This window comes from Zonotrichia albicollis, chromosome 18, assembly GCF_047830755.1.
Source record: "Zonotrichia albicollis isolate bZonAlb1 chromosome 18, bZonAlb1.hap1, whole genome shotgun sequence".
In the NCBI taxonomy this organism is placed as follows: domain Eukaryota; kingdom Metazoa; phylum Chordata; class Aves; order Passeriformes; family Passerellidae; genus Zonotrichia; species Zonotrichia albicollis.
Window position 1 is genome coordinate 5,515,734 of NC_133836.1, and position 12,709 is coordinate 5,528,442.

A 12,709-nucleotide genomic window follows, 5' to 3' on the forward strand; every position below is an offset into this window, starting at 1 on the left:
TGGTTCAAGGGACGAGGTATTTTTTGTGATTGATTGATTGAGCCTGATAGCAGTGTGGGGGGAGAAAAGAGAGAGGCCTGGATTGTTCAGATGTTGTTTGTATTCTGTGTAGCTCTGAGAGAAACAGGTTTTTGCATTTTCACAGTTGCAAAGAAAAGGTGTATTTGCACAGTGCTGTGGGTTTTATGTAGGGTTCTTAAGGATGAGCATGTTTGGATTTTATTGCCTAGCTTCATGTGATGCCATTTCTGAAAATCTAGTACTGCCATCCACAGAATGAGGGTGCAGTTTATACCCACTGCTTGTTTTAATAGGGTTTTTTAAGGTATTCCTCTCTCCTGAAGAAGTTTAGGGCTTTGAGAGCACCAGGGTCAGCATACATTTCAGGTGACTGGAATGGCATGCTGGCAGTGGCAACATCTCCTTGTCACAGGCTGCAGATTCATCATGCATTTCTGTAAGAACCAGTGGTCTCCTTCTCATCATTAGGACTTCCTGGGTTTGTCCAGATTTAACTGAGGTGTTCTCAAAACTGCAGAAATTTAAACCCTGATAAAGTAGGCTCCTAATGCTTGTTTCAGCACCAAAGTTGTCCTCTGCTAATATTAAAGAAAAAAAAATAAAAATCAGATGAAGACAAATCTGCAGAAGTGTCATAGTTTAACCACACGACTACAGCAAACCTCTACTAGAAAAGCCAATATTCTAGAACTTGGTACAGCATATTCTGTATCATATCTCAGTAATATTGTCTATGTCTTTGTGGTGTCATTTGATATGGAGAAAACAGGTACAAATCAATTGATATTGGAACAGACTTTGTTACATTTGAGTCTGCTCAAGAGAAGACCAAGACCACTCAGTTGCTATATCAATCATTTATTTTGGTGAAATGTTGCAGATTGAAACCTCATTCCTTCAGCTGTATTCCCTAGCAGTCAAGATTGTTGAAATCCTTGAACTGGTTTTTCAGAGCAGTAGAACAAGAAACTGCAGCTTTTCATTGAAAATCTTGTTCCTTGGAGTCACAGAGTTTGCAAGTTGCATGTCACTGAGTGCTGCTCATGTGTTACCAGTACTGGGTGAGAGGCTGACTTCTCTTATTTCAAAGCACCAGAAGACAGCTGATGATAGAATCAGCTATGAAAAATGTTCCACTTAACAGTGCTTGCATAATCCCACTCTTTTGTCAGATTAATGACACTGACTCCACCATGTAGAGAGATCTGACACAGACTGTTGGATCTGATGGGCTGGGAATATCCAGAAAATATGCCTCAAGTTCAATAATCATTATTTCATAGAGAAACTGAAGGGGAAAAAAACCCTCAAAAACTGACAGAGAAAATTCAGGCTGGGTCAGTTGAATGAGGACATACAAATCAATTTTATTGACTACTGTGTTCAACAGACTCTGCACTGATTTAGACCAATACCATATTTTCTGCCCTAAAAACCAGGATATACTGTAAAAAGGAATGGTGGTAGGAAAAAGCTGTTGTTATACCTGTTGGAGCTGTGCTGTTACCCTTAGTTCTCGCAGCATTTTGCTTTTGGGATCCATAGGACTGTTCTCTGTGTACTGTGTCCTCATTTTGAAGACCAGCTAATAATGCTGACACCCAATGGAATAGTTTGCTAAAAGGAGTTTACTGGCATTTGTACTGGTTATTCCTTAAACCATTGCCCAACGTCCTCTTCCCCAGCTTTGTGAGTTTGTTAATCCAGGGAATAAACCAACCTGCTCATGTACCACATACCATAATGATAATTAATATTTGTTAACTAGAGTGTACTAAGTTCCAAGAAAATAATACCTGGAGTTGGGTGAACAAATCCAGGGAGAGGGATAGGTAGTTTTTAATGTAAAAATATCTGTGAGAACATCATTTTATATCACCAGGATATGTCTGTGGCTTATACAGGCAGCCAATACTTTTAAAGCATACTTTTCTCCCTTCAGTCCATCAGTATTATCCAGGATGTTAACTTTAAAAAGTTTATTTATAAGGAGTAATCTGGCTCTGCTAATAGCCATTTTCAACAAAAGGTATTCTCTTAAGAGATGTGTAATGCATTACTGTGTTGATGTAAATGGCAGAGCTTGCAGTGCTTAATGAACTTTGATCTCCACACCTATAGTTTGAGCCTCGGTCTTTCTCTTCTGTAATTTATTCACTCTCTGAAATCCATTAGATTAAAGTGTCGTGTCCTCAGGTGCAAATACTGCTGGATATTGTCAGGGAATTCTAACTCTGGCAAAGAACTAAATGTAATGAATAAAGGCTGATGTTGGTATGATTTTTCTCTTAAAGGACAGCCTTGTTAAGCAGCTTTTCTCATGATGGTTTCTCCACTGTTGCCTTGTAACAGAAACAATAACTGGAATAAAACCATACTAGAAAGCAGAGGGGAGGAGATGCTTGCCATGTTCATTTGTGCAAGCATGCAAAGTCCTTCAAGGTGTCAGGAAGGAGCTGAACTTTACTGTTTGATTGTTGCTGTCCTACCTGACTTGAGTGAATGAGAGGAACAGTGCGCCTGTTTAATAATTATCTGGTCCCTTGGGATGAAAGTTTGCTTCATCAAGGAAGTTATTACTTCCTTATTGTATTTGCCTGGCCCACAGGGAGGTAATGCAAAGCTCTTAAAATCTTTCTGGTTCTTTGAGGTAATAACTTAAAATTCCTCAGGCGTGGAGATGTGGAGAGGTATTTTTCTTGTGCTTCTGTCACATGCAAATCCTCTTATCTTACCTAGATTACAAGGTCTAGTAAATTCTGCCAGATTTTAATCTGAGACAGTATTTAATGTGCATTTTATTGGTAACGTCCATTGTTCTGCAGTAGCATAAACTCAAAACTCCGAATACAGACACGGACTGGGAGGTTGTTGTCGCTATGAACAAAGTGATCACTTGAATTATGAGAAGTGCAATTACCTTTTTTTTGTTTGTTTTCTATTACTCTTTACAAAAGGGGAAGAATACTGATACATCGTGATAGTAATTTGTTTTAAGCCACAGAAGACAATCACAGAAAGAAATAGGCCTGGCAAATGAATGGGAATTGAATTGTGGAAATGTCTGATTGTTTGCCACAAGTATTAAAAATGTAAAAGTATGAGCTTATTTTTCCCTCTCATCCAGCTTGTGTTTATTTTTGATGTAGGTTTGGTCACTTAGCTTAGAAAAATGATTTAAGGGAGTCTAAATGCTGGCTAGCCCAAAAAGAAAAAAATCACGTGCCTATTACAGACTGGCATTACTTTAAGTGGGACTTAACATTGCTGTGTTATTTTGAGCTGCCCTGATTACTGAGGAGTGGACAGGGTATTTTCAAAGACGTTTTGACTTTAACCATCCTGCGGCATTTTCGGGGACGCAGAAGAACCAGCGGTGCCCGCAGGGGTTTCGGGTTGCCGGGAGCCCCGGTCACAGGTGGACAGGGAGGGTATTTTCAAAGACGTTTTGGTGGACAGGGTATTTTCAAAGGCATTTTCGGGGATGCAGAAGGGCCGGCGGTGCCCGGAGGTGTTTCAGGTTGCCGGAAGCCCCGGTCACAGGTGCGCTCCGGCCGCCACCTGGGGCTGAGGGCAGGAGGGCAGTGCCCAGCGGGCAGAGGTACTCCCCGCCGCTCGCCCTGCTGTCCTCCCTGCGCAGTGCCCGGTTTTACAGCCGAGCTGGAGGCGGGGGAGGCGGAGGCAGCCGCGCTCTGATCTCTGGCCAGCGGAACCTGGCCCGTCGGGCGGCCCTCGAGCCCGCCGGAGAGGGCTGGGCCCGGCTCCCGCTGCGGGCCGTGCCTCTTTACCACTCTCTGCAGGAGTGCTCAGCGCCTCCGGCAGAGGAGGTTTGGCTGGAGCGAGCTTCCAGGCAGCAGCGCCTTTCCCTGGGTATCAGGATTTAAACCCCAGCAAGGAATAAACGCCCGCGTTTCCCCGCGGCCCCGGCTCCTTCCTCTCCCCTCCATGGCCGGGGACAGGCGGCGCTTCCGGCGCGGGGGCGCTGCGGCCGCAGGGGGGCGCTGTGCGCGGCCGCTGGGCCCTCAGGGCCGCGGGCCAGGCGAGCGGGGCAAGGCGGCCGGAGCCTCGCAGGGCACGGGGAAATGAACCCGACTTGGCCCCAGTGAAACGAGCCTGGCTTGGCCCCAGTGAAACGAATGAAACGAGCCCCGCTTGGCCTCAGTGAAATGAGCTCCTCACTTGGCAGGATGGCCACACGGGTCACCCCCATTTGCCGTTAAACACCGCAGCGTGATTTTTTTTACTCGGTGCTTTTCCTCTCTCAACACCTGCTGGTGGAAACTTGTTGCTCGTTCAGTGTATGCACCCAATTAAGGAGTTTTTATCAGCGCTGATCTGCGAAATCTCTTTAAAAAGCTCTTCGGAGATCAAGGGGCCTTGCTTGTTGACTGATCATCCTGAAGAAACAATCTAAATAGGCTGAGCAGTTCAATAAGCAGTGCGTGTGTGTAAGGGGTGCTTCTAGGGAAACCTGCATGAGCCCTCACCTCAGGGCTGCTGCAAGGGAGAATGGGTGGTGGATTCCTTTAAACTCTTCCTCCCCAGCAGTTCTTAGTCATTAACCAGGTGTGCCGACTTCAAAGGGGACAAATACCTGGTGGGCTGAGAAAATCTCTAATTTGGGAGTTGGTTTCCCTCATGTGCTGTCTGATGGGCCTTTTTGATGTTAAATAAAATACAAGAATGGAGCAAAGCAAGTGATATTTATATATTCAAACCAAGTTCTCTGTATCGGCCAACATTTTTTCCAGGAAACTGCTGAGTAATGTTTCATAATTTATTTTATTGGTTTTTCTTATATCTCAATATAAGTTCAGGTTCTGGTAGTCTCTGTGGAGGGGCAGTGTCTTTTTGTTTTGTACTGTGGTGGTGATAGCTGTCATTGCTTGGAGAAATAATTTCTTATATTCTGTGTCCATAAAGGCAATAGGATTTTGAAAAGTTCCTGGGAATGTCTGCTTTGTGGAGCCATTGAGCAACATTTGAACAGTACATACAGAGACACAGTGGCAGAAGCAGGATAAAACCCCTGTGTTAGCCTTGTTTTCTCTATCCCAGAGGATTTTAATATCTTCTAATGCCTTCCCTGTGCAGTTGGTAACTCCAGGTTTGGACTGTATTTGATGAAAAGCTGTGCATTTACATAGCTCTGATCAGCATAAGAAACGTATGCAACAGTTCTGACCTCTGATGGTCAGAAAAAGCACTATTCTCTGAGGCACACTTTGAGATTGTGATATCCTAGTTTGTGAGAATGACACTGAAAAAGTGTAAAGAATCCTGTCCACCTTAATTTTCTATGCTAGTGAGCTTGTCTCCACCCAAGTCATAGGGAAATTGATTTTTAATGGCACTTGCAGGTAAAATGGAGGGAAAATAATATAATTTAAAAAAATTCTTCTACTTAAAGTCTTTAGAGGGTCTAAATCTCATTTAAATCCTTTTAAAAGGTTGTTGAAAGAGGAGTTTGAGAAGGAAGGAGCAGAGACACTATAGAAGCTGTAGTGAAATTTAACTACATTCCATGCTGGTTCAGGAACTCCTGTTTATAATTGTCCTGTCATTTGTTTTAACTGCACAGAAACACAAAATGTTAAGTTTTTTATCTGGAGGTGAGGAGAGGGAGTAATTTTGGAGTTAAGAAGTGATCTTTTGGGGTGGGACTGAGGATGCTGTCTTTCTTATTGCAGGCAAAGCGAGCAGTGCAGCGAGGAGCCACCGCGGTCATCTTTGATGTTTCTGAAAACCCAGATGCCATTGATCAGGTATGAGCAATGCCAGGCAGGAAGAAATGCAGGTGTTGGGAACCTGGCAGAAAGGGAAAACTTTGGGGAGTTAGATTTTTCTTCTAGCTTTTGCTAGAATCCAGGTCTGGGATTATGGTTTTGAAAGAGGATGGAGGGAATTTTTTGTGGTCCATTATCTAATCAAGGAGGTTTTCTTTGCCCAGCTCTGTACAAAACACAGGATGTTTGGCCTATCCTGCCTGTGATCAATAGTGTTGTTGAACAGCTGCTATTTTTGAGATTGTGAAACAACTTTCAAACCTGATTCTAAACAGGTTTCTTTTTAAAGCTTATAACCATTTCTTTCTCATTTACAGCTGATGATTTCTGCCTATGTATTTTGTGGACAAGCAGGGTTTTTCTTCTTTTTCCAAGTCTTGGTATAACTTTGGTCTTTTTATTTGAAGTGGGTGAGGTAATAGCCCTATGAAAGGCTTTAGCATACTTCAGCTAATTTTGGGTTATTTCAGTGAAGAAACATAAGCACAAAAATAGTCTGCATTTGGTTTGGTTCTGTTTTGTCTTGAAACAAAACTGCTGTTTCTGTCACAGCAGAAACAAGTGGAGCTGAAGGTTTTTAAGTGCAGCTTGTATTTCTTGGGGGAAAAGGAGATCATCAATGTTTACATTAAAGAAGCTGTCTTTAATTCTGAAATCTGTTGGACAAAGGAATGCAGAAGATCCTGTGCAATGGATGCTTTGAGTACTGTGGTCTGCATATGCTTCAAAGTTGCAGCCTTGATCTTGAAAATATTCACAGGGATATTTTTTCCCCCTTTTCTATACAGGAAAAATCTCTTTACAAAGATGTGATCTGTCATTTTCTGTTTTTTACCTCTGAGTTACAGCTTCTGGTTACTTTCAGCCACCCTGCTCTGGACTTGGGGAGCTGAGTTACAGTCTCTTGCTCTTTTCCCTCTAACAACAAAAGCTTTCCTTGCTTGGTAATAAATAATAAACTGGGTGCATCTGTCCTCAAGAGTTGGGAAACTAATCTAGTGGATGTTTGAATATTTTGGGTGTTCCAATAAAATGGAAGAAGGTTAGTGGCTTAGAGCAGTAGCTGACACAGTGAGTAGGCTCTGTTAGATGAAGGAGCAGTAGCCTGTGGAAACAAACAGGAGAGGAATGAATGGATGTAGCTTTCATACTCTAAAAGTTACAGTTACTGCATTGGCTCTGGTCTCATGCTGCTCTGGATGCTTGTTTTTAATGGATTTTGATTCTCATCTAAAGTCTTCAGAACCTTTGACATTAGGGTGCTAAGTAATTGGTCTTTAAAATAAATACCATTTTGGTACTCAAAATGGAATTGTGGAAAACAATGACAGATAACATGGAGGGAAAACTGACATGAGGTAATTGGACTATCTTTGGTTCAAATGGAAATATCCTAAGACTTTCAGCTATTTGGGAAGCTAAGGGAGCTATTTGGGAAGTTTTCTCATGTATGCTTGTTACCAAGCATAGAACAAATAAGGGAGATTGCTTTGAAAAGGAGGAGGGGAGTATTATGAAAGGCAGCCCCTCCTGCCAGTCAATGAACAGAAATTGGAGGCAGACCTGACCAGAAGAATTGTCCTCAGATAATTTGGTAAATGCCAGATAAAAGAACTTTGCCCAAATGGGTTTTATTCCCATTGGTCTGAGTATCTTCTACTGTAACTTAAGAATGAAACTTTTATTTTTAGAAATGCTCTCTGAAGTCTGACTTGTTTCTTATTTTTACTTTTGCATATTTGAAGAGGAGTAACAGCACCCAGAGCAGCATGGTTAGCAAGAGTCTGACAATGTGCAAAAATGACTGAGGAACTGGGAGAATTCTCTCTTGAGCAAGAAATCATGAGAGAGAGTGTGTCTGGGAATGGAAGGACAGCAACTGGATTTGGTCCCAGGCCAGCAGGCTTGCAGTCACACAGGATCCCTGGGAACTGCAGCTAGTTTTTAGCTCATCACAAGACACCTGCCTTAAAAGGAGTTTGATCAGTGTTCTCAGAAAATCTGTCAAATACTAGGAAGAATCAAATAAAAAAAGTCTCAATGAAATCTATTATCACCATCTATTAAGTAGATGGGATGATGGGCCAGTCAGCTGGTAATTTCTGCATGGTTTAGGCAGAACTAACAGGTAGCTATCAACAATGCAGATCTGTTAATCTCAGATACTCTTGTTGTATTTGCTCCCATTCCTGTCATCTCATTCCTTTCCCCTGTACCATTTCCATCTGCTTGTCAGTGCATTGCTTGTTTTCTATCCACCAGCCTCTGCACTTGTACTTTGCTCATCAGTCAGAATAAGCTATATGAATTTATTGTATTGGTGCTGGTTTTTAACAGAACCATTCTCTTGTGTAGTTGTAACTCTCTCTGGTATATAATTTAGCAGATTGTTCTGCATTTGTTGGCCAGAGAAGTTGCACATTCTCCACACTTGAAGGTTTTCAACATCTGACTGAAAAAGCTGTGAGCAGCCTGATTTGGTGTCATAGTTGACCCTGCCTTGACCATGAGGGCTCATGACATGCCTTCCCACACACATTATTTTCTGATTCTATCACTTGGCCTTTTTGACAAAGCATAGCTGGGCCTGGAAGGAAGTTTCAGGGTGAATTATGTGGTCTACTCAAATGTTTTAGTCTTTGAGGCCCCCCCATCCTGCAATCAGTAAGTCTCATCATTGCCAGAACTCAGGTAATTTTAAATGAGTTTGTAGAGTGAAACATCAGAAATTACTAACTTGGCTTGGCTAGGTACAAAGAGCCTGAAAGACAGGACTCTGATATGAGATTTTTCAGAAAGCTGAAGAAATTTCTGTGTGAATAATGTTGAAATTGAAAGACTGATAAAACGTAGCAGGGACAGTTTTCTTGAATGTGCAGATTTTTATTCTTCTTCATTGTGAGGTTTGGCATTACAGTATTAATACACTGCTAGATGATGCAGCTAAGTTAAAGAGGCTGTTCAGAAATAGCATTTGCTTGTCCTTAATCTTAAAAAAATATCATAAATAATCATTAAAAAAAAAAAGGCAGCATAAGTCAGGTTTAATTCTGTGGGATACTTAATTAAAGGTCTGTGCTAGAAGAGAACAAAAGTGCTTGAAATCAATTCCATATTCATACTCCTTAACCATTCTCTGCATTGTCCAGAAGGAAGGTGTTTTTCCTGAAACATGCCTTTTGAGAAGACTATTTTTGTTTTGTTCTAGCTGAACCAGGGCTCAGAGGACCCTCTGAAGAGACCAGTGGTGTATGTGAAAGGTGCTGATGCTGTCAAGCTGATGAACATTGTGAACAAGCAGAAAGTGGCGCGGGCCCGGATTCAGCACCGCCCCCCACGGGTGAGACTTTCACATCCTTTCTCTGGGTGTCAGTGCTGCTGTCACTGCAGGCAGGGCTGGCTCCCTGCACTGGTGTGAAGATGTTCTGGTGCTCCCTGTGTGCATTAATGAATGTGAAATTCTCTTGACCTAAATAAACTGAGCACTGTGGGCAAGCAGCTGGACCTGGTGTAAGTACAGAATCCACAATGTGGCATCTGCTGCCTTTCAAAAGGATACTTTTGAGTATAGAAGAGGCTAAAAAATTCACACAGTAGAAGTTTTCCTTTTTCTTAATTATTGCACACTCCTGAGGGTTCAGTTTTGAAAGGTGGTTTGCCCTGTGTTAACTAATAATTCTGTATAGTATTTTAAACCTGAATTAATTATGAGATTATCTCATTAACTATGAGATTATCTGATATTTGTAATTGTAATATAAAATAGGTTTTCTAGACTTTTCCCTTAACACTGTGTATAGTTTACAGAAGAACAAAACTAAAGGTCATCAATGTCCCAGTTGCCACTTTGTTTTTTTGGTTTTCGTTTTAATGGAATCCTTCTGTTGAGAGATGTATTTGAGAAGTGGGCCATTGTTTGAAAAATCAAATGTTGATTTTCAGTCACTTACATGCATGAGCAACTCAATAAGCTATAAAAATTAGTTTTGGTGTGATGCACTCAGTTAAAAAAACCTGTATTTTGCAGTTCAGAGATTGTAAACCTGACATCTCATGCTTGGCATTCTGTGTATTCCATTCACTTGCAGTGGCACACAAAACACAGGTTTTGTCTCAGAGAATCCCAGTTAATGAGCAGAACAATGTGTACCCTGACTTCTGCCATTCTGACTGTGGACATTCAGCAATGGCCCCTGAGAAATTATAAAAGAAAGAAACAACAGCTTTGAGTATGATCTAAAGGAAGGAGTAATAATACCTTTGTTTTCATTTTTAAGCAACCCACGGAGTACTTTGACATGGGAATTTTCCTGGCCTTCTTTGTGGTTGTGTCTCTGGTTTGCCTCATTCTTCTTGTCAAGATCAAACTGAAACAGCGACGCAGTCAGGTAAGAGCAGTAGTGGGAATTCACCAAATGCTGAAAGTTAGCTTCTCTTAGTTTGTCCTAAAATGTGCTTTGCAACTTTTGGAACTGCAGGCCACTGACTTACAATAACCATCTTGGTGGCTCTGTGGTTTTATCCATGTGTGTAGGCCTTTGGAAGAACTTGGAAATATCTTTAAAGGAGATTTACATTGACCCATGATGTTTGTTCACTTAAATCCTGAAATGAAAACAGTGCAGAAGCAGTCCAGTTAGGCACTGGGAAGAAAGAACATTTCTGGTTGCTCACAGGTTATCAGTAGCACTGATATACTTCTAAATGAGTCCAGACTCTTGCTGCTGTATTGTGGAGAGGATTGAAAATAAATCACAAATCTTTTCAATAGGGTAAAATCTGTTTAAATGGGAGGGGTTTTCAAGGTAAAAAGTTTGGTTAGGAGAAATTCCAGGTGACATAATTAGAGTTTGTCCTGGAGGAAATGATACAGCTCACTGTAATATTTCATTTTAATCCCTTTCTCAAGTATTGCTCCAGGTAATATGATGGTAACAGCATATTGGGGCATTACAATCAATACTGATATAAAAGTTCCTGGCCAAGTTTTATATGTTGGCTTGAATAGTTGCTGCCTATCAGTTGGGCAGTTGCAGTGTATTATCCCATTTGTCAGCACCTTCATCCAGTTCTAATTCAGAGTAGTTTATCATCCTCACTTCTGCATGTGGCATACATTTTTTTCCATGAGGCTTCTGATCTGAATTCTACTTAGCCTTCTCTCTGTTTAATTTAATAAATTATACATCCCTTGGGCCTGACATGATCTGTAAGATATGTTATGGTGGTGTTTCTCTGCTATTACACTCTAGTCCCTTACACAGCAGCATTGGCTTTTTTTTTTCTTTTTTCTTTTCTTTTTTTTTTTTTTTTTTTTTTGTTTGTTTGTTTTGTTTCTTCTCATGTAGAATTCCATGAACAGGCTTGCAGTGCAAGCACTGGAGAAAATGGAGACCAGGAAGTTTAAGTCCAAAAGTAAGGGACACCGAGAAAGTAACTGTGGAGCACTGGATACACTCAGTAGCAGCTCCACCTCTGACTGTGCCATCTGCTTGGAGAAGTACATTGATGGGGAGGTAAAGGATGGAAGGTTTCTTCACCATGGGCTGGGAATGTAGGTGGTTTTAGCCCTGTGGTATGTGGCTGGCTGTTGGGGACATTCTGTGCTGAGGTGGTGCCACTTCTCAGTTTGATCACACTGAGCAGCCAACGTGGCCTCGGCTGCGTCCTGCAGCTCTGAATTACCCATGCTGCAAAGTGAGAGGTGAGAGATCCCATTTGCAAGTTGGTACCTTCACTGTTCTTGCATTTCTGAAGAACAAGGCACAAAGAAGGCAGGGCTTCCTCAGCAGTTGGTTCTCTGGGTATTTTTGACAAGTCATGCACTGAGGTGATGATGTGAGCAAGCTCTGCTGGAGGTAAGGAATATCCTTAGGGTTTTGCTTTTCAAGATTTGATGGCACCCTGTCTTAAAAATATCAAGTACACAGCACTGCTGGGAAACCAGAGGAGGAGAAGGAAGAGAGGTCAAAACGTTCAGGAACAGTTTTTTGACTCCTCAGTTACAATCACTGTATTGATATCAGGGCTTGGTGTCCATGATGGAACCCAAGGAAGCAACAAAAGCATGAAATAGAAAATTGGCTCCTTAACATAAAATAGAGGCAGTCAATATTCACAGCCATCAACTTCCACTAGAAAGATTATGTGAAGACATTTTATTTTATCATAAAAGAGTCATAATTTTTAAGGCAATAGAAAATAGCAGCTGCATATTTGAGTGTTGCAAAGTGCAAATAGAAAGTGTAATGGAATTAGTTGGTGGGAAATTATTCAGAGTAGCAAGGCTGAAGGTAGAAAAAGACTTCAAAAGGGCTGTACAAACTGACTGCAGAGGAAATTCAGGCATGAACTTCATGCCTGATAGACATGTGATAGACACAGGGAAGAGCTTCACATATATCAGGGATGGGTTGGGAGCTGAGCATTGCTATTCAGGAACAAGATCTTGATGCTTTAGATAGCTTTATGAAAGCAAATTGGTGGCAGCTTAACTGCTTTGTGACAGTTAGAAAGGTAAATCAGATTCTAGAAATGAGATGGGAAGGTCTAGAGAGCTGAACAGAAAACATAATTACACCACAGTGTAAGTTTAGTCATGTTCTCACTTTGAGTACTGTGTCTTTCTGACCTCAACTCACAAAAGATACTGAATGGAAAGGAAGGTGCTTCAGGAAAGGGTAGTCACAAAATGGTCAAACATTTTGAATGGTTTCTGTAAAAAACCCTGAATGATTGAGTGGGCAAGGACTCTTTAGACCCAGATTGCCTGGGGACAGGGGAATACAGGGGAATAAAATTGTGTGGTGTTTCTCCACCAGGAGGTAGTAGCCCCATGGAACTCCTTGCCAAAGTGTGTTAGAAATTGAAAACTGAGCTCATGGGGAGACATAAGCAGTACT

At 41.6% G+C, this 12,709-nt stretch overlaps 1 protein-coding gene across 8 annotated transcripts in view; it reads left to right on the forward strand.

The window, feature by feature from the left end:
* The window catches only part of ZNRF3 (zinc and ring finger 3), a 72,690-nt gene that overhangs the window by 46,629 nt on the left and 13,352 nt on the right, over positions 1–12,709 (forward strand). For 7 of the 8 annotated variants that reach the window (XR_012583108.1, XR_012583109.1, XR_012583113.1 and 4 more), the window contains exons 3-6: positions 5,712–5,786; positions 9,016–9,147; positions 10,085–10,195; positions 11,156–11,323. Coding sequence is in view for 1 of the 8 variants with exons in the window: in XM_005488939.4 (XP_005488996.4) it covers positions 5,712–5,786; positions 9,016–9,147; positions 10,085–10,195; positions 11,156–11,323 (486 nt within the window). In the remaining 7 variants the exon portion in view is untranslated. The remainder of the gene's footprint in view (positions 1–5,711; positions 5,787–9,015; positions 9,148–10,084; positions 10,196–11,155; positions 11,324–12,709) is intronic. The other variant, XR_012583114.1, reaches the window with a different exon arrangement.